Genomic DNA, 21357 nt, shown 5'->3' with positions numbered 1-21357 from the left:
GTTTTGATAACTTTATTACGCTCCTCTTCTATTGCAATTAAACCTTCTTTATTTTCAATTTCCATTTCGATATTTTCTTCATTTTCAAAGAACCATAACCTTAGCTCTTTAGTTGCATTTCTTCAAGTTCTTTTTGAATCTCATTCATTCTTTTAATTTGTAACAATTTCTTATACTGTTTTTCTAATTCATCTATACGAATTTGAGCCCATTTTTTATGTAAATCAAAATGTTATCATTTTTTTATTTTATTTTTATTTTAGAATTAATATTAAAATCAAATAAAAAGTTAAAAAAATTTTTTTAAAAAAATTTTTTTAAGGGTTGAAATTGTCACCCCTTAAAATTTATTGTATAAACAAATGAATAGATGGTATTTGAGTAAAAATAAATAACTAAAGATCTATGCATCAGTCTAGAACGTTTAAACACGATTTTTCAATTATTTACTATAACTCACCCCTAAATCAAAAATTTAAAAAATCTTTTAGAAAATAATGTAATATACAAAATACATTTTTAAAAAGCAAAATTAATTTTTTAAAAGTAAAAAACTTAATAATTATTGCAAAAAAGCACGTTTTTTGGTTGTTTTTTGTAAATAATTTATTAGGGGTAAGATTATAAAAAAATTTTTTAAATAAAAGTTATAGTCCTCATTAGTTACTACAACATTTACTTAAAGCAATTTTTAAAACATTGCAATCCCATTAAGATAATGGGCTTTATTTATTTTGACATCGCTCCTTTCGGGTCTTATTACTCATTGGGAACTAAATCTCCGCACGTAATTTTTTTACCGTTGTAATCAAGAGGATTTGCTCTTTCAAATGAGCTATATTTAACAAAAATCGGAGTGTCGAATCTCGTGTGGTTTCCTTGTAAGTCTAAAAAACAGTTTTAAAAAATATTCAAACCAAGAAGAATGAAAATTCAAAAACAAAAAGAAATTTTATAACTCAATAACCGTTAAGTTAGCTCTAAAAAATTTCAAACTATTGTGGCCTAGTATATTATAAATAAGTCTAAAAAAACAGTTTTAAAAAATATTCAACCCAGGAAGAATCAAAATTCAAAACTAAAAAAACGGTTTATTTTTCATTGTATGCTTAAGTTGTTTAAAGATTTTTGCAATTAGAGGACATCTTAGGATAATCTTTATAATAATATTTAATTTAAAACTTCATTTAGTGCCCTTTTCTTCAAAAAGAAAGGAAAAAATTATATTTTTAAACCGTTAAATATTGAAACTTTTTTAAAATTCAAAAATTAAAAATGGCGTGGCGGGCTTATTTCGAATAAGTGCCAAAATCGGTGGCGGGGGTATACCGAAAAAGTGCCCAAACCTTGAATACAATCACTCACAAATTGATAAATCGATTAATCGATTGATTCTGATATCGCCAAATAATTAGAACTTCATGTTATTTTCGACTTCAACAAGTTTCCCATAATACACTGCATTACATATGTCTTCGCTTGATATTATAGGACCTCTTGATTCGTGTAAATCTTTAATTGGAACCCAAATTGACATCTTATCACACTTTTCACAATTGAGATAACATACGTGTCCTAAATCAGGACTGCCACTATTATCAAAACAAAATAAAAAAAAATAACCATCAAAATTCAAATTTAAAATGTAACGAAACGCTTTTGATTATAATTTATAATTACAGATTCTAGGATGTATTTTAGTTTAAGCCGATTTTTTGCCGAATAATATGCTGAATTTTATTTAAAAATTTACTTAAAACAATAATTTTTTATTTTAATTTATAAAAATTTAAATTATCTATTTGGTTTTATTATAAAATGTGATTGAAAAATATAATATATAATAGAGATTAACTTCATATATTTTAATTTGTATAAATTTAATTTATTTTTCGGCATTAAAATACTTTTTTTTAAAAAAAAGATGACTTCGATTTTTATAAATTATAACAATTACCTTTAAAATAATAATGGTTATTTTATTTAATTTTTAAGAAAAAATAAAATAATATAAAGAATTACTTGTTAATTTTCATAGCTGTCTACGCTAGACAAAATCGAGCCACTGGTACAACTGCCGTCCTTTTTCGATAATAGATAAGGCGTTGTTAATGGCGAATCCGCAGGGTAAACCGTGTAATGCCTTCTCGAATTAAACGGAAGATTAGGAGATTGATTAATACTCATTGGCACAAAGTAACGAGCATATTGTTCGCCGAGACTATCTTCAATCATAGATAAACTAGATATGGTTTTATTATTGGCCGAATCTTCGGAGCTGGAATTGTTTGCGTGACTTATATCAATAGCGTAATTGAAAATTAGGTCAAATTTATCGTTTGAGTTCAATATTTGTCGAAATTTATTCACCATATGAGTATCGTAGACGCTTAGTGCTAAATTTTCCGGAATTTTCGGAGCGCGTCGCATTCTTTTAGGCGTTTTTAGACTGCAAATCGTAACCAATCAAAAAAAACCAAAAAAGTTCTTATTGCATCTAAATTATCGATATTATAAATAAATGTGATAGTACCGTTTAAGAGTGTATTTAGCACATACAGGGAGATTAGTTAATTTTTTATAACATAATTTATTTGTTAACGTTTAATTGGAAATTATTTAAAAATACACGTTATTTTTCGTGAACAAAACAAAATCTTTATTTCAACTATATCTAATGGTTTTAACTCAGGCACATTTATAGGATTTCAACAATACCTATAAACTTGCCCGAGCTATTAGAAATTGAATTTTCTTTTTCTAACAGTAAAAAAAAACACCGGGTAGTCCGAATTTGCCTCGAGAAAGTTTTTCCTCGAAAGCTAACGCTGTGCAACGTTCATTATTTTTTAAAAAAATCAAAAAACTGAGATATTTTCATTTTAGAATTATTGTGAAAAAACATAACTTATAAAATAGTAATCCAAATGAGTTAAAACACATTTTGAATTCTAGCTCTTTTTCATTTAAAAAAAAATTTTTTTTTCAGAATTTAAAAACTATAATTGTAATTATAGATAGTAGAAAATAGAATGGAGAAAAAAAAAGAGATCTTAGCTAAACGACAAATCTAACGGATCGAGCAAAAATTATAAAAGCAAATGAAACCGTGTAAAGTAAAATTAGTTCGAGAAAACTTAGAACAATTAAGAATGAACTATTTGAAGAATCATAGCGTGTTTCAAGAAGTAATTGAATCGAATCAGTCACTAATCTCAAAACGAAAATCTATATTGGTAATTAGTCCACATCGTAACCGATCAAAAAAACCAAAAAAGTTCTTTTGCACCTAACTTATCGATATATTATAAATAAATGTGATAGTACCGTTTTAAGAGTGCATTTAGCACATACAGGGAGATTAGTTAATTATTTTTATAACATAATTTATTTTTTTAAAATCAAAAAAACTGAGAAATCTGATTTTTAAATTTTAAATACAACAACCAATTATTCAAAGGCATGCACTTCCAAGAACCACTATTGTTAGTGATTTCTGGGGTGCATACCGTAATTTGAATGATTTAGGTTATAGGCATTTGACTATTAATCACAGTCAAAATTTGATCTACCCTAACAATGGTGCAAACACTAATTAAATCGAATGCCTATGATCCAAACTGAAGTATCGTAATAAAGTTTAATGGGTACTTCAAGGATCTTGTTGCATATATACAGGGTGTCCCAAATATAATAGACCAAAATTTAACAGATGATAAAGAACACCTAGGGGATCAAGGTTTTCCCCATGCATTTTTGCTCAATCGACCTAAATAACGAGATATGCGCAGAAAACCATCATTTTCTAACAAAATGTAAATCTAAATAACTTTTTACTACATGAATCTTTTTTTACAAATTTTTTTTATTTTTCTTATATTTCAAAGGCGCATCAAATAAACTGAAAATTTTTTTGCTAATCACTTCCGGTATATGATTTTTGCACATATGAGGTACTCTACAAGTCCAACTAAAAAAGAAAACAAAACCTCTCTTTCTAATCCAAAATGTACATTTAGAGACAAGTAATTTTCGAATGATAATTTTTGCAAATTTGCAAATTTTGGGATGTTTGCAAAAAAAATTTGCAAACTTTTGAAAACTTTAACTACCATATATTCTTTATCTCATTGTTACAAACCTCAATTTTTTTCAGATTTGCAAATTTTGACCTTGAGAAGAAATTTGCACGCAAATATTTTTTTTGCAAAAATCAGATTTCTTTCTTAATTTATTATTAATTTTTTAAAAACCCCTTTAATTTGAAGTTATAAGCGATTGAAAGTTTTTTGCAAATATTCTTTTTTGCGATTTTTATTGTTTTAAAAAGAGTTTAAATGACTTCTTTTGATTTATTAAGATTTAAAAATGAAATTTTGTTTAAAATAAGTACACATTTGTACATTATTATGTTCTTTTTACTTATTAAGTTTTTTACTAATTTTTTTGTATACGCATTACTTTTGTTACATTTTGTTTGTTTATAAATTACTGATTTAAATGAATTAATCAATTAATTACGTATTTGGGTTATATTTAAAATAGTAATTCATATTCAACACCTTAAGTTGTAAAAAAAATCACCAGTTTACAATTTTGTAAACTACTTATAAACATTAAAGGAATTTCTTTCGCCTTCTAATTTAAAAAATGTTTTTTTTTTGTATTTTGTATTATAAAGAGCATTTCCGTTTTTCCAGGGTTAGCTGGGCCCCATCACCGATTTGGCTGATTTTTGGCTCAAATGTTACTTATACTAATATATGATATCACGCAAAATTTTAGCTCCAAAAACTTATCCCCTTTGGCGCTACAGTCGAAAAACCTCGAAATCACTTTTTTTTCAAAATGTTGTCACTCCTGATAGTAGTGCTTTGGAGCTTTGAAATTTGACATAGAGGTAGGCAAAGATATGGAAAATAATCTGATGATATCATTTTACACAAAATTAATTACATCACCCCTGCTAAATTTGAATTTGAAAACTTTACTTGCCCCCTCTTCCTTTAATCGAAGAGTGATTGCGGTTTAATAACTTTAGGATTATAAAAATTAAAAATTAGATCAGGGCCTAACTCAATAGAATGGTGGTCGAGCAACTGTGTTAATGGATTGAGAACAATAGGTTCCTGTGTACATATCACTTTTATAATTGCTTATTTAAGTTGTTACCGATATTGTTCAAAAAATTTTATCGCTCTAAGAATCTAAGCTCTTTATTTAAAGAAGTGCAAGTAATACTGAATGATGACAGCGATGAAGAATTTAACGCTAAAACTTTAAAAACGTAAAAAATTAGTATAATTTTAATTAAAATGTAACGACAAAATCTTAATATAGCAAGAATTTATACACTACATTTTGTAAAATGCTTCTGGAAAATTCGATCCTCAGAATACCAAAAAAATTTTTTATTTACATTATTTCTAAGTATTTTGTTTATAATCCTAAAGTTATTAAACCGCGGTCACTCTTCGATTAAAGGAGGAGGGGGCAAGTAAAGTTTTCAAATTCAAATTTAGCAGGGGTGATGTAATTAATTTTGTGTAAAATGATATCATCAAATTATTTTCCATATCTTTGCCTACCTCTATGTCAAATTTCAAAGCTCCAAAGCACTACTATCAGGAGTGACAACATTTTGAAAAAAAAAGTGATTTTCGAGGTTTTTCGACTGTAGCGCCAAAGGGGAAAAGTTTTTGGAGCTAAAATTTTGTGTGATATCATATATTAGTATAAGTAACATTTGAGCCAAAAATCAGCCAAATCGGTGATGGGGCCCAGCTAACCCTGGAAAAACGGAAATGCTCTTTATTTCCGTTTCGGACAAACTCTCGTTCTCATCCACGCTATTTAAAAATAGATTTCTGAATCTCGTCCATTCAGAAAACTCTCCCGAAAACCGAGGGACTCTTATTACCGGAATTCTCCTATCAATTCTATTTCGTGTTGAATTGTTTCCAAACTGTTCTAGAAGTTCATTCTACTTTTCTAGTATAGCTGCTAGGGATCGATCCGTAGGTCTACCTGTATCAAGCGTATCATTGACCGTTCGCTTCAATTTCTTATTTATAGCCTCTCCGAACTTAGTCTTAGCCTCTAAATAACGCTCCTCGTAATCACCAAACTCTACTAACGCCTCTGCCATTTCAGCATCACTCGCTTCTAAAGTCTCATAATATTTACGAAATTCATCGAAAGCCTTATCTAACTCATCGGCAAAATGCTTAAGTGAGTATACCGTTATATTATCAATATCGTTGGATTTAATTAGATATTTAGTTATTAATCCCTTTAAAAATTTCACATTTTTAGTTTTGGGCATTTTGGTTTGGCCTGGAAGGATTCAAGAAATCAAAAATACAAATTTTTACAATCGATAAATTGAAAAAATAGATAAGTTCAAACAATAGAATATGTATATATATATAATAAAAAAACTTGGTAAGCGACTAAATAGATAGACACGTCTTCGTAACGGTAGTTTGTACCCCAATATTCCAATATATGATTACAATCAGCAATGACACCCAGATAGATAACTTCGCAACCAAATTGGCTCGAATAAATGATAGTTTTCAGAAACAAGATGATTACTCTCAACGTTTAACCCAATGATCGGAAACGAAATGATTACGTTAACCAGTGTTTGGAAACGAAATGATTAGCTCTCTGTCGGATATATCCGGCTTGAAGGACCAAAAATTATGATATAGTTCGATAAGAAAACTTTAAATTTTTAAACCTTTATTTACACTCTAATAGCTACAGTCATAATAATAGAAAACTAACAAATTTATTATACAAAACAAAACCTTGATTATTTTTCTATTCCCCCTCCGATCCAAACCAAAGTCCAACATTATTGTTTTAAAAAGGGTTTAAATGACTTGTTATTGACTTATTAAGATTTAAAAATGAAAATTTGTTTAAATAAGTACACATTTGTACATTATTATGTTCTTTTTACTTATTAAGTTTTTTACTAATTTTTTTGTATACACATTACTTTTTTTACATTTTGTTTGTTTATAAATTACTGATTTAAATGAATTAATCAATTAATTAGGTATTTGGGTTATATTTAAAATAGTAATTCATACTCAATACCTTAAGTTGTAAAAAAAATCACCAGTTTACAATTTTTGTAAACCACTTATAAGCATTTGTTTCCAATAAACACTAAGAAAACGCTTTATTTCGTTTTAAAACTAAAGTATAATAATAATGCACTTTTTTTCTTACAAATCGGAAAAGAAAATTGAACTAACTAGAACAGAAAAAGAAAAAAAAACTAACACCACCTGAAAGCGGCCTACTCGTTTTCCAAAAAAAAAGAATTTTAGAAAGTTAGGAATTTGTATTTTCTCCGAAATACAAATTCCTAACGGTGCCTATGAGCTTCGTCGCTTTTCTTGCCCTAACCCCTTGACTCGCCAACATTCTCCCGGCCTGTCTGCGCGACCCACGGCAAGGGGAGAGGACAGAATCGATTAACGGACCTCTTGAAGGAAGAGACAGCGGTACGCACTTTTATGATCCGCACCAACCCGTCATTTCCAGGGTATACGTGGGTGACCCTCGCCAGACGCCATTGAAGAGGTGGAATGTTGTCCTCTCTTAGCAACCCTACATCGCCTACTTCCACATTTTTGGAGACGGATCTGTTCTTTCCCCTTGTTTGAAGGGAACTAAGGTACTCGCTTGACCAACGAGCCCAAAACCGTTTGAAAACCTCCTGGACAAAGGTGAATCTCTTGTCCAACCTGATTGCTTGACCACTGTCAACGCATTCAGGAACGCCTTTAAGTGGACCTCCAATCAAAAAATGAGCCGGTGTCAAGGGATCTGCGTCGTTCGGATCACTAGATACAAATGTGATTGGGCGGCTGTTCATCGAGGCCTCTACCTGAGCCAGAAGAGTCGAAAACTCTTCAAAGGTCAGACTTGCATTACCTGCGCTCCTGATCAGGCAACCTTTGCAGCTTTTGACGGCCGCTTCCCACAAGCCCCCGAACTCTGGTGCCCTTGCCGGAATAAAATTCTAGTTGATGCCTTTTGTCGCCAGTTCTCCTTTCATCGATTCATTAAAAGCCCGAGTCCTTATGACTTCAGCCGCCGAGCCCAAAAAGTTTTTTGCTCCTACAAAGTTTCTTCCGTTGTCCGATGTGATCGTCTCTGGACGGCCACGGCGGGCTGAGAACCGACAGACAGCCCCCAAGCATGCTTCAGTGGTCAAATCGGTCACCAACTCTAAGTGGACGGCATTTGTCGCAAGGCAGACGAATAAGGCGACGTACCCTTTCACAGATAACCTTCCCCGTCCCTTCTTTGGACGAAGAGAAAAAGGACCAGCAAAATCAACTCCAACTTTTGAAAATGGCCTGCTGACTACAACTCTGTCAGCTGGAAGGTCGCCCATGAGCTGAGTGCAAGGGCTAGGCCGAGAGCGGTAACATTTTAGGCAACCGAAAAGCACCTTGGCGACTGTGCTACGTCCTTTTAGGACCCAAAAGCGCCGTCGGATGCTTGCCAAGACAGACTAGGCCGAGATGATTCAAATTCTCGTGTTCTCGACGAATAAGTAGCGTTGACAGGTTCCCTGGAGCAAGAATGATCGGGTGCTTTACGTCAAAAATCTCCTCACAATTCCTTAACCTACCACCTAACCTGATCAAACCTGCGCTGTCCAGAAAGGGATTGAGTGGTTGGAGTTTGTCTTTTGGACTCAGAGTCTTCTTTGCTACAAGTCTGGCTAATGAATCTTGAAAGTGCCACTTTTGGTCCAACAGAACGACTCTCTGCATCGCCTCCTCCAGCTCCGAAACTGAAATGATCCTCTCACTACACCGCCACTCTTTCCTGATAAAGAGTAGACACCAAATGGTGACTCTGAGCAGACGATTTAGCTTTGAGAATCTCTCGATAATATGGTTATCGACCCTCGCAACGTTGCTCATAACCGAAGGTCTCTTCAGCTCAGAGACGATAAAATTTCCTCGAAGTTCCGAGTCTGGCCAATCCGATGCTGGCAAGGAGAGCCAATTGGGGCCATTCCACCAGAACGTGTTGTTACTAAAGTCCTTTGGAAAAAGCCCACGAGAGCACAAATCGGCAGGATTCTGGTCCGTGGGTACATATGCCCAGGAAGCGTCTGGGACGAGTTCTCTAATGGATGAGACTCGATTCCTAACGAACTCCTTGAGATCGGAGGCCGGGCGTCTTAACCAGGCGAGAACGATCTGCGAATCCGACCAGCAGTGCAGGGTGCTAAAGGACGTAAACCCAGACTTTGTTACAAAACTTACCACCTGGGCCAATAGCTGAGCTGCGCAGAGCTCCAAGCGAGGAATTGTCTGCTTGCTCAGTGGGGCCACCTTAGTGCGTGAACACAACAATCTGACTGTTCCGGGCGAGACGAGGTAAACAACTGCCCCGTACGCTTTCTGCGATGCGTCCAAAAATCCGTGCAACTCCACACGTTCTGACAGACACAACCATCTCGGAATCAACACCGACTCAAGGCATGGAAGTTCGGTGCGTATCCTCTTCCATTGTTTTGAAATCTCAGGCGGGATTTCGTCGTCCCACTCCAGTTTGTGAAGCCATAGGTCTTGAAATGATTGTTTAATCAAAACCGTAACTGGTGACACCCGACCAAAGGGGTCAAAAATTCTGGCCGATTCTGAAAGCAGTTTTCGCTTGGTAGCCAAAAAAGTGCTGTCTAAATTGATGCGAAACGAAAAGGTGTCTTTCAAGGGAGACCAATATAACCCAAGAGATTTTACCGTGAATTCACTTTGAGACATGAAGTCGACCGAATCCGCTAGATCTGACAGCTCTAGTCCTTTCAATACTCTTATGTCATTCGCTACCCATTTCTTTAAAGGGAACATCCCAAGCCGAGAAGTTTTCGGAGCTCGTCCCTGATTGCAATAAGAGCATCGATATTATCATGCCCAACATAGATGTCGTCCATGTACCTGTGATTGTAAATGATCTTCGCACTCAATGGGAAATCTTCTTGCTTTTCGTTGGCTAACTGCAAGAGGCAGCGCTCCGCCAAGAAGGGGGAGCAATCCAAACCGAAAGGCAAAGTCGACATTCTAAATGATTTCGTCGAGCTCCCGTCTTCATCGTACCAAAGCACGCGCAGATAGTCTCTGTCTTCTGGATTAACAGAGATCTGCCGGAACATTTTCTCGATGTCGCATGAGAACACAAATCGGTGCAGCCGGAAACGGAAAAGGACGATCCTAATGTCGTTGAGGAGGCACGGACCCTTCATGAGCTCATCGTTGAGAGAATTGCCATTGTCGGATTTGAATGACGCGTCAAAGACTACGCGCAACTTTTTGGAAGTCGCAGACTTCTGCATGACTCCCAGATGTGGCAAGTAAAACGACTAAGCTGGGGTTATGTAGAAAGGCGATGAGGCGGGTTCCATATGACCGTTGGACAGATAACTGAGCATGAACTCGAAATATTTCATCTTCAGCTCAGGGTTCTTCTCCAGTCGACCCTGCAACATGTAGAAACGGCGTTTTGCTCCCTTGAAGGAATCTCCCACGTCGGCGCGGTCTCTCTTAAAAGGTAGGCTGATCGAGAACCTTCCGTTAGCTAGTCTAGTGACGTGCTTGACGAAGTGGTCTTCACAACGTTCGTTTTCTGAGATCGGCGCACTTTCGTTAGGGACCTCGTCTATGAGCCAAAACTTACGTAAACTCTCGTCTATCTTTGACACTGATTCGACCGTAGTTGTGTGCGCGACTGTAGAATCACCATTCAAAGAAGCACTTCCTCCGACTACCCAGCCGAAGATAGTGTTCATCACTCTCAGACCTTTATCTAATTTGATGACGCTATCTGGGAGGATAATGTCGTAATAGCCCAGAGCCCCTAGCAGAATGTCAATTTTGCCTGGCCTAAAGAAGTAAGGATCAGCCATGTTTTTGTCGCGAAACAAGTCATAATTTTTGACCACGATGGGCGAAGCGGGCAAATCGGGAGTTATGCTGCGAAGTATCAAGGCTTCTACGTCGAATTTATTGTTGTTGTCGAATTGGGACGTCAATGACAGTAACATCTTTGAGCGAGATACTCCTCCTTGAGACCCCCCATCCCGTACACAATCACTTTGGCGGGGACCGACGGAAGCTGGAGCTTCCTTACGCAGTCTGTCGTTATAAAGGAGGACTCAGAGCCTGGGTCAAGTAGAACCCGGCATGGAATTGGGATCCCCAAAGCGTTTGTAACATGGACAGTCGCCGTTGCCAATATTCCCTTTGGAGCCGAGAACCCCAGACCGACATTTGCCTGAGTCGAAACGCAACCTGTTTTGGAGGAACTGGACCCTCCGTTTTCTTCGACACTTGAGGAGACATTGGAGGAATGAAGTAATGAGTGGTGTTTTGAACTACAATGAGTGCACCTAAATTTTGATGGGCATCTTGCTACCCCATGGCCTTTTCTGAGACAATTGAAACATAACATTAAATTGTTTGCGGTCTTTTGACGCTTTCCGGGGTCAAACGCGGCAAACTCGGGACACTGATACACCATGTGATTCTTTAAGCAAACACCACATCCAGAAGAACTTGTTGATGAGAAGGCGCTCGTGTTTTTCTTAGGATTATCCCTGTCGGTTTTCCTCGCCTGAAGAGAAGCGCGTGAGCCATACGCATCCTTAGCAACCCCTCTTTTCTCCAGGAACTTAATAAAGTCAGCCCAAGAACGGTTTGGATTTGACGCTATTTGGTCGTTCCACCGTTGCCGCGTGTCAGGGTCACACTTTTCCTTTATTAAATAAATGAGCCATGGGTCCCTATTGGATCCCATGACGGCAACCTTATCAAGAGCCCCGAGTATGACTTCAACGTCATCAACCAAAGCAGAGATCCCTGAACCGTCTCTATTTACCTGAGGAAGCTTGGTGAATTTTTCGATCAGAGACTCGGTTATAATATCAGGTTTATCGAATCGAGAAATCAACTTGTTCCACGCGATGGTATAATTATCAGAAGAGTTGCAAAGATTAGTGAGCGTTTTTGCTGCACCTCCCTTCAAGGATGATCTAAGGTAATGAAGCTTTTGTATCGGTTGCAAGAACGGCGCATTGTGGATCATTGACTCAAATGAGTCCCGAAAAATATATGAATTATTATTATTGTTTTTTTTGTTTTCAAAAACGTAGGACTTACAAGGAACACTACCCAAGTGTAACACTCCGATTTTGCTTAAATATAGCTCATTTGAAAGAGAATATCTTTGTTAATAAAAGCCCAAAATTATAGCTGCCCTAATTCATATGGTGGTGAGTTATTCACCCTCAAAGTCATCTGTGTCAAAACATATAATTGACTAGAACTTTTTAGGGACTGGTTTTTTTGAAAAAACGCTTTTTATAAAAGTTATAGCTTATAACTAGCGTCACAACTTTTATAGAAAAAGTTTTTTGATTTTCCCAAAATCCACTCCACAAATCGCAAAAATATTCAAAAAATCGTGTTTTTTGATTAGAATTGCCCTAAAATTTATGTTTTTTGATTCAAATTTAATATTATTTAAATGATACTAACATTTAACACAATTGACCAAAAAATTTTTTTTCTACTTTGAATTAGAGGTGAGTTATGATAAAAAAACGATTTTTCGTTTTTGCTTATTATTTCTACAAAAATTAATCATAATTTCAAATTTTTATTTAATAATAATCTTAAGGAGCAGTAGTATCGATCGCAACAAAAAAATCAAAAAAAGGGGTAAAATTTTTCCAACCCCTAAAAATTTTTTCAATTTTTTTTAAAATTTTTTTTCTACACTAATTTAAAGTTTATTGTTTAATTACATGAAAGTTAATAATTTAGCTAATTTTAGCTAATTTCTAAGTTTATAAGAAGTTTAATCGATTTGTCTTTCGTTTTCAATTTATTATCTAAAAAAAATTATGTCTTTTAAAAAGTAACATATAAAATAAAATAGTTACCATGATAATTTCAGTGAAAATGAAATTCAGTGAAGAAGTGTTTGAAGCATAATGTCTTATTGCACCATCCACATCTTATAAATGCCAAATCTTTTCAAACATCACACTCTATTTGATCATTAGTCACGAAACTATAGTTTGCCGGTGTCGTAAGTTCACCAGGATGTTCATCTAAATGCCCACTTTTGATAAGTTAAATGCGGTGAGCATATATGTTGGAAATAAGTTTGTAGAAACAAGGCAGAAATCTTTACCAGTACATGATATTGATTTGAAAAAATGGGGTTTGAAAATATCTACGAATTTAAATGTTCGAAACTTTACGGCAAGCAGTAAATGGCTTCATAATTTTAAAATAAAATTTAATATAGTTTCTCGGAAAATCACGAACTTTAGAACTATTGCATTGACAATAAATTAAAATGCCACAATACAACAATTTCTCGTCAATGTAAGGGAACAAATGATTAAGTATGGTGAATCAAATACATACAACAGTGACCAAAGTGGATTTAACATAGAAATGCATTGTGGTTGAAGTCTTTCCATATTGGAGAGAAGAAAACAGAATCTGTAGCTCAATCATTAAGTTCAATAACCCATAGCTACACTATTCAGGTCACATTATCTGCGACAGGAAAAATACTCAGCCCTGTATTATAAACACCGGCAAACTATAGTTTCGTGACTAATGATCAAATAGAGTGTGATGTTTGAAAAGATTTGGCATTTATAAGATGTGGATGGTGCAATAAGACATTATGCTTCAAACACTTCTTCACTGAATTTCATTTTCACTGAAATTATCATGGTAACTATTTTATTTTATATGTTACTTTTTAAAAGACATAATTTTTTTTTTAGATAATAAATTGAAAACGAAAGACAAATCGATTAAATTTATTATAAACTTAAGAATTAGCTAAATTATTAACTTTCATGTAATTAAACAATAAACTTTAAATTAGTGTAGAAAAAAAATTTTAAAAAAAATTGAAAAAAATTTTTAGGGGTTGGAAAAATTTTACCCCTTTTTCGATTTTTTTGTTGCGATCGATACTACTGCTCCTTAAGATTATTATAAAATAAAAATTTGAAATTATGATTAATTTTTGTAGAAATAATAAGCAAAAAACGAAAAATCGTTTTTTTATCATAACTCACCCCTAATTCAAAGTAGAAAAAATTTTTTTGGTCAATTGTGTTAAATGTTAGTATCATTTGACTGATATTAAATTTGAATCAAAAAACATAAATTTTAGGGTAATTTATTCAAAAAACACGATTTTTTGAATATTTTTGCGATTTGTGGGGTGGATTTTGAGAAAATCAAAAAAATTTTTTTATAAAAGTTGTGACGCTAGTTATAAGCTATAACTTTTATAAAAAGCGTTTTTTCAAAAAAACCAGTCCCTAAAAGTTCTAGTCAATTATATGTTTTGACACAGATGACCTTGAGAGTGATAACTCACCACCATATGAATTAGGGCAGCTATAATTTTGGGCTTTTATTAACAAGATATTCTCTTTCAAATGAGCTATATTTAAGCAAAATCGGGTGTTACACTTGGGTAGTGTTCCTTGTAAGATCTCTTTTTTATTCGATTTTATACCATCTATAATTACAATTTATGTTTTTAAATTCTGAAAAAAATTTTTTTTAATGAAAAAGAGCTAGATTTCAAAATGTGATTTAACTCATTTGGATTACTATTTTATAAGTTATATTTTTTCACAATTATTCTAAAATGTAAATCTCACAGTTTTTTTGATTTTTTTAAAAAATAAATTATGTTATAAAAATAATTAACTAATCTCCCTGTATGTGCTAAATACACTCTTAAAACGGTACTATCACATTTATTTGTAATATATCGATAATTTAGGTGCAAAAAGAACTTTTTTTTTTTTTTTTCAGTTACGATTGGAATAATTACCAATATGGATTTTGGTTTTGAGATTACTGACTGATTCGATTCAATTACCTCTTGAAACGTGCTATGATTCTTCAAATAGTTTATTATTAATTGTTCTAAGTTTTCTCGAACTAATTTTACTTTACATGGTTTCTGTAGTCAGTCTTCCGACTTTTGACTATTGCGGTATTGACTTATACACAAATAAGCCAGTTCCGAGAAGTAAAAGCGAGGAATAGGCTGGTATGATTTACGACAGTGTAAATCAATATATGCCATCGGTATGCAGTTGTGCGTTTGTTAACGCACAAACTAATACCGAGAATCTGAAAAAAACCACATTCCATTGCTGAAAAAAATATAAAAGCAATAGGCCTGTGAAAGTTTAGTTTTAGTCACGAGTCTTTTTCGAGATACAACATTCGACCGCCCAAGCAATAGCGAGGTAGCAAACAATAATATTTATTCGTTAAAACGCATATTTCGATATATAACGGTAGTGTGAAAAGTAACCAAAATACTAAACTGGTGACCCCGAGTTGAACATAAGGCCGTCCACAGCGTAAATAGTGAGTCAAACAACATCAGCCTGAATCCAGAAGCAGATCAACATACGAGCCAATCCATTGTTGACATTCAAGTTAAACAAGGCGATTCCAGCCATCCGAAACATAAGGTCTGACATTTTCATTTATATATATAAAAAATTTTTGTTGCTTTTCTTTTCCTCTTTAATTTTTTATTCATTTGTGTCAATGGAAAGTACCCCAAGTACATCGGGCAAAAATACTAAGCCACAGCCCGAGACTGACATATACAGGGTGTCATTAAAAATCCCTCCGTGTTGGAAAGATGAGCCTGAGTTATGGTTTGACAGAATAGAATCACAATTTAGGGTTTCAGGAATCACCCAGACCGAACCAAATACGATTTGGTGGTAGCTTCCTTAGAAACAGATACAATCGTGCACATTAGAGATGTAATCAGAGGGCCAGCAGAAGGAAAAACATATGACGCTTTAAAAGCACGAATCATATCCGTGTTTGCAGAATCGCGGAATCTGCAGTACCGTAAACTCTTACACGAGCTTGAGTTAGGAGACGCAAAACCATCGCAACTTCTTACAAAAATGAGAAATTATGCAGATGACATTGGCGATGATTTCCTCAAGAACCTATGGTTACAAAGATTACCCGACCACATGCAGGCGGTTTTGTCTGCAAACGATGTGGCGCTGACTACCTTGGCTGCGATGGCTGACCGCATGTGGGACTTGAAGCCTACACGTTTTGTGAACACGGTGCAAGATGCAAGCTGCGAAATTAATGCATTACAGCAGCAGGTACTTGAATTAACGAAAAAAATCGACAAACTCTCACTCAAAGATTCAGGGCGGTTACAGACCACGCTCTACATCACGAATTAGAGGAAAAAGTAGATCACCAGACAGTAACAAAATCTGTTATTACCATCGCACGTTTGGTGCGAAGCACGTAAATGTACCCCAACGTGCAGCATGAAGAAAACACAACCGTCAAACTAACGCCCCTGCCTATCACAGCGACAGACTGTCAGGGAAATGAGTTAAGTCGCATTTTTATAAAAGATAAAAAACTAGCATGCAAATTTCTAATCGACACAGGAGCCGACATTTCGGTAATCCCTCCACCTTTAAATTTTAAAAAAATTCCGCAAAAACTTGAATTATTCGCTGCTAACGGCACTCACATTTCAACGTACGGCACCAAATTAATCAACGTCGATTTAGGATTATGTCGCAACTTTCAATGGACGTTTATTGTGGCAAACGTCAAAAATTCTATTATAGGCATGGATTTTCTAAAACACTTTGACTTGTTAGTTGACCCCAAAAGAAGCAAACTGATAGACGCCAGGACTCTATCCTCTATTAACGGGATTAAATGCACGGATAGTCAGGCGATTTCACCGCAAGTTACAATATTAATGCACGAAATAAATTTGAGTTACTTTTAAAAGAATTTCCCGATCTGTCGAATCCTAATTCAACTGGAAAAATAGGGGTGAAACACGGTGTCGAACACTACATAGAGACCACAGGTAGCCCTGTTTATGCCAAAGCTAGACGATTAGCTCCAGATAGGCTCAAATCAGCTAAAGCTGAATTTCAAAGCATGCTGGATCAAGGAATATGCCGGCCTTCTAAAAGCCCGTGGTCTAGCCCATTACACATGGTTCAAAAGAAATCCGGTGATTGGAGACCATGCGGTGATTACCGTGCACTAAACGCAAAAACAATCCCAGATAGATATTCTCTACCCTTCTTGACCGACTGCAACCACATGTTGCATGGCTGCAAAATTTTCTCCAAGGTGGACCTCTTTAAGGCATATCACCAAATACCTATACGGGAGGAAGATATCCCAAAGACAGCCATCACCACGCCCTTTGGATTATACGAATTTCCGTTCATGACATTTGGATTACGCAATGCAGCCCAAACATTCCAGAGATTCATACACGAAGTCCTTCGTGGATTAGATTTCATATTTTCATTAATCGACGATGTCATCATCGCATCGACCGATAACGAAACACATGAAAAACATCTTCGCACTTTGTTTGAGCGGCTTGATAAATACGGCTTACGCATTAATTTTTCGAAATGTGTATTTGGGGCCGAGAAACTGAACTTCCTGAGATACGAAGTTTCGACGGAAGGTTTGAAACCAACAACAGAGAAGATCGAAGCCATTCGAAATTTTCAAATTCCAAAGTCCGCCACAAAACTTAGACGTTTTTTAGGTATGGTGAATTTTTATCACCGATTCATACCTAACTGCGCGAAACTGCAACAGCCATTATCAAAATTGATAGGTGGACACACAAAGAATAGCAAGAAGCCACTAGATTGGAACACTAGCGCTGACTCAGCATTTCAAGCTCTTAAAGCTGCACTGTCGGAAGCCACGCTTCTAGCACACCCCAATCCAGATGCCAAATTATCGTTGGTCACCGACGCGTCTGACATCGCAATGGGGGCAGTGTTGCAACAGGAGGTTGCAGGGTCAAAGCAACCGCTAAGCTTCTTTTCTAGAGCGCTTTCAAGCTCGCAAACGAAATACAGTACTTATGACCGGGAACTGCTCGCCATATACAGCGCAGTAAAACACTTCAAGCACTTGCTTGAAGGTCGAAATTTTACGATATACACGGATCACAAACCGTTGATTTTTGCATGTAGCAAGAACCTAGATAGAGCTTCGGCACGTCAAACACGACAACTTTTATATATTACCGAATTCACCACGGACATTCGATATATAAAAGGGGGCGAGAACGTCGTAGCCGATGCTATGTCTAGGATAGAGGCAATTACGACACCAAACCCTATCGACTACAACAACCTTGCCATGCATCAAAACGACGAGGATTTGGAAAAACTACGGCATCACAGCAATATAAAGTTAATCAAACTGACATTACCTCAAGTAGAAAAACCTTTATATTGCGATACGTCTACGAACTCCGTTAGACCTTACGTTAGCAAAGACTTTCGATTACAAGTTTTTAAAGCATTACATGATCTATCGCATCCAGGCATCCGTGCTACGACAAAGTTAATTTCGAGTCGTTTCATTTGGCCCAATATGAAAAAGGATTGTAAAAGATGGACACAGGCTTGCATTGCTTGTCAAAAGGCTAAAGTCACAAGGCACACACGAGCCCCGCTTACAGATTTCATGGTACCGGGTGAACGGTTCGAAACACCTGAACATGGATATTGTTGGACCTCTACACACATGCCAGGAAAAGAGATACATTTTGACAATCATTGATCGTTATACAAGGTGGATCGAGGCTACGCCAATGGAGAACCAATCGGCAGAGACGGTAGCAAAAACTTTGATTGCATCTTGGTTTGCGAGATATGGCATTCCATCAACAATCACCACGATCAAGGCAGGCAGTTCGAGAGTGAAGTTTTCCAAGCACTTTCGAAATACTTAGGGTTTCGTCATAAGATGACTACGGCTTATCATCCGCAGTCTAATGGACTAATTGAACGGCAGCATCGTACTATCAAGGCTGCTTTAAAATGTCATCTGCAGGGTAATCATTCATGGGTCGATTCATTACCTCTAGTGTTATTAGGAATCAGAACCGCTCTTAAAGAAGAATTAAATTGTTCTTCGGCAGAGCTAGTGTTTGGGGCTCCTTTAAGGCTTCCGGGTGAGTTCATAGCTCCTTCAACAAAAACGCATCCACAAGAGCTCGTTAAAGTTCTTCAAAACACGATAAAATTTTTAAAGCCAACTCCAACATCTAAGCACGGGGAAAAACCTTTCTTTATTCCTAAAAATTTGGGTACCTCTTCACACGTATTTTTACATAATAATATGAGTCAGGGAGCTCTCACACCTAGATATTCAGGTCCTTACGAGGTAAAAAGAAAAGCAGCAAAGTTTTTTGATATAGATGTCAATGGAGACGTTAAGCGGGTTTCAATTGACCGGTTAAAACCTGCCTTTATTTTGATGAATAAAGCGGCAACACCGGAAACACCAGTAACGCAAGAAGACACCTCGCAACACATAGCCTGGAATCACTTACCATTTTCAACAGTCAAGACAGATCCAGTACTCAAACCAGGTGATGCAGCCAGTAGCGATACAGTACCAGAAGCATCCATGACTAATACATCGACTAGAATTGGAAGAAGAGTAAGGTTCCCGCGAAGATTAGCCGAATATAAATATTTTTGAAATTGTTTTTCTCTTTTATAATGTATATATTATTATTTTGTATATTATAGGTGCTATATCGCTGTTGCTGGGGAGGGAGTCTGTAGTCAGTCTTCCGACTTTTGACTATTGCGGTATTAACTTATACACAAATAAGCCAGTACCGAGAAGTAAAAGCGAGGAATAGGCTGGTAATGATTTACGACAGTGTAAATCAATATATGCCATCGGTATGCAGGTTGTGCGTTTGTTAACGCACAAACTAATACCGAGAATCTGAAAAAAACCACATTCCATTGCTGAAAAAAATATAAAAAGCAATAGGCCTGTGAAAGTTTAGTTTTAGTCACGAGTCTTTTTCGAGATACAACATTCGACCGCCCAAGCAATAGCGAGGTAGCAAACAATAAATATTTATTCGTTAAAACGCATATTTCGATATATAACGGTAGTGTGAAAAGTAACCAAAATACTAAAGTTTCATTTGCTTTTTTAATTTTTGCTCGATCCGGTAGATTCGTCGTTTAGCTAAGATCTCTTTTTTTATTCGATTTTATACCATCTATAATTACAATTATAGTTTTTAAATTCTGAAAAAAATTTTTTTTAATGAAAAAGAGCTAGATTTCAAAATGTGATTTAACTCATTTGGATTACTATTTTATAAGTTATATTTTTTCACAATTATTCTAAAATGTAAATCTCACAGTTTTTTTGATTTTTTAAAAATAAATTATGTTATAAAAATAATTAACTAATCTCCCTGTATGTGCTAAATACACTCTTAAAACGGTACTATCACATTTATTTGTAATATATCGATAATTTAGGTGCAAAAAGAACTTTTTTGGTTTTTTTTTTTCAGTTACGATTTGGAATAATTACCAATATGGATTTTGGTTTTGAGATTACTGACTGATTCGATTCAATTACCTCTTGAAACGTGCTATGATTCTTCAAATAGTTTATTATTAATTGTTCTAAGTTTTCTCGAACTAATTTTACTTTACATGGTTTCTGTAGTCAGTCTTCCGACTTTTGACTATTGCGGTATTGACTTATACACAAATAAGCCAGTTCCGAGAAGTAAAAGCGAGGAATAGGCTGGTAATGATTTACGACAGTGTAAATCAATATATGCCATCGGTATGCAGGTTGTGCGTTTGTTAACGCACAAACTAATACCGAGAATCTGAAAAAAACCACATTCCATTGCTGAAAAAATATAAAAAGCAATAGGCCTGTGAAAGTTTAGTTTTAGTCACGAGTCTTTTTCGAGATACAACATTCGACCGCCCAAGCAATAGCGAGGTAGCAAACAATAAATTTATTCGTTAAAACGCATATTTCGATATTAACGGTAGTGTGAAAAGTAACCAAAATACTAAACTGGTGACCCCGAGTTGAACATAAGGCCGTCCACAGCGTAAATAGTGAGTCAAACAACATCAGCCTGAATCCAGAAGCAGATAAACATACGAGCCAATCCATTGTTGACATTCAAGTTAAACAAGGCGATTCCAGCCATCCGAAACATAAGGTCTGACATTTTCATTTATATATATAAAAATTTTTGTTGCTGTTTCTTTTCCTCTTTAATTTTTTATTCATTTGTGTCAATGGAAGTACCCCAAGTACATCGGGCAAAAATACTAAGCCACAGCCCGAGACTGACATATACAGGGTGTCATTAAAAATCCCTCCGTGTTGGAAAGATGAGCCTGAGTTATGG

General features: G+C 35.4%; 3 protein-coding genes across 3 annotated transcripts; all 3 read right to left on the bottom strand.

Annotated features, from left to right (window-relative positions):
* Positions 1 to 8492: 8492 nt before the first annotated feature.
* Positions 8493 to 10378, bottom strand: LOC122520381. The gene is made up of 2 exons (XM_043640470.1): positions 9965 to 10378; positions 8493 to 9881 (listed from the first exon to the last, which is right to left on the bottom strand). Exons 1-2 carry the CDS (start codon positions 10376 to 10378, stop codon positions 8493 to 8495), a joined length of 1803 nt encoding a protein of 600 aa, XP_043496405.1.
* Positions 10379 to 10405: 27 nt separating this feature from the next.
* Positions 10406 to 11086, bottom strand: LOC122520380. The gene has a single exon (XM_043640469.1). It carries the CDS (start codon positions 11084 to 11086, stop codon positions 10406 to 10408), a length of 681 nt encoding a protein of 226 aa, XP_043496404.1.
* Positions 11087 to 11183: 97 nt separating this feature from the next.
* On the bottom strand, positions 11184 to 12126 carry LOC122520378. Its single transcript, XM_043640468.1, has 2 exons — positions 11517 to 12126; positions 11184 to 11416 (listed from the first exon to the last, which is right to left on the bottom strand). Exons 1-2 carry the CDS (start codon positions 12124 to 12126, stop codon positions 11184 to 11186), a joined length of 843 nt encoding a protein of 280 aa, XP_043496403.1.
* Positions 12127 to 21357: the final 9231 nt, after the last annotated feature.

This window comes from Polistes fuscatus, unplaced genomic scaffold, assembly GCF_010416935.1.
Source record: "Polistes fuscatus isolate 324 unplaced genomic scaffold, CU_Pfus_HIC Scaffold32, whole genome shotgun sequence".
NCBI lineage: Eukaryota > Metazoa > Arthropoda > Insecta > Hymenoptera > Vespidae > Polistes > Polistes fuscatus.
Note: the sequence above shows the minus strand (reverse complement) of the source record. Positions and strands in the feature narration are given on the sequence as shown.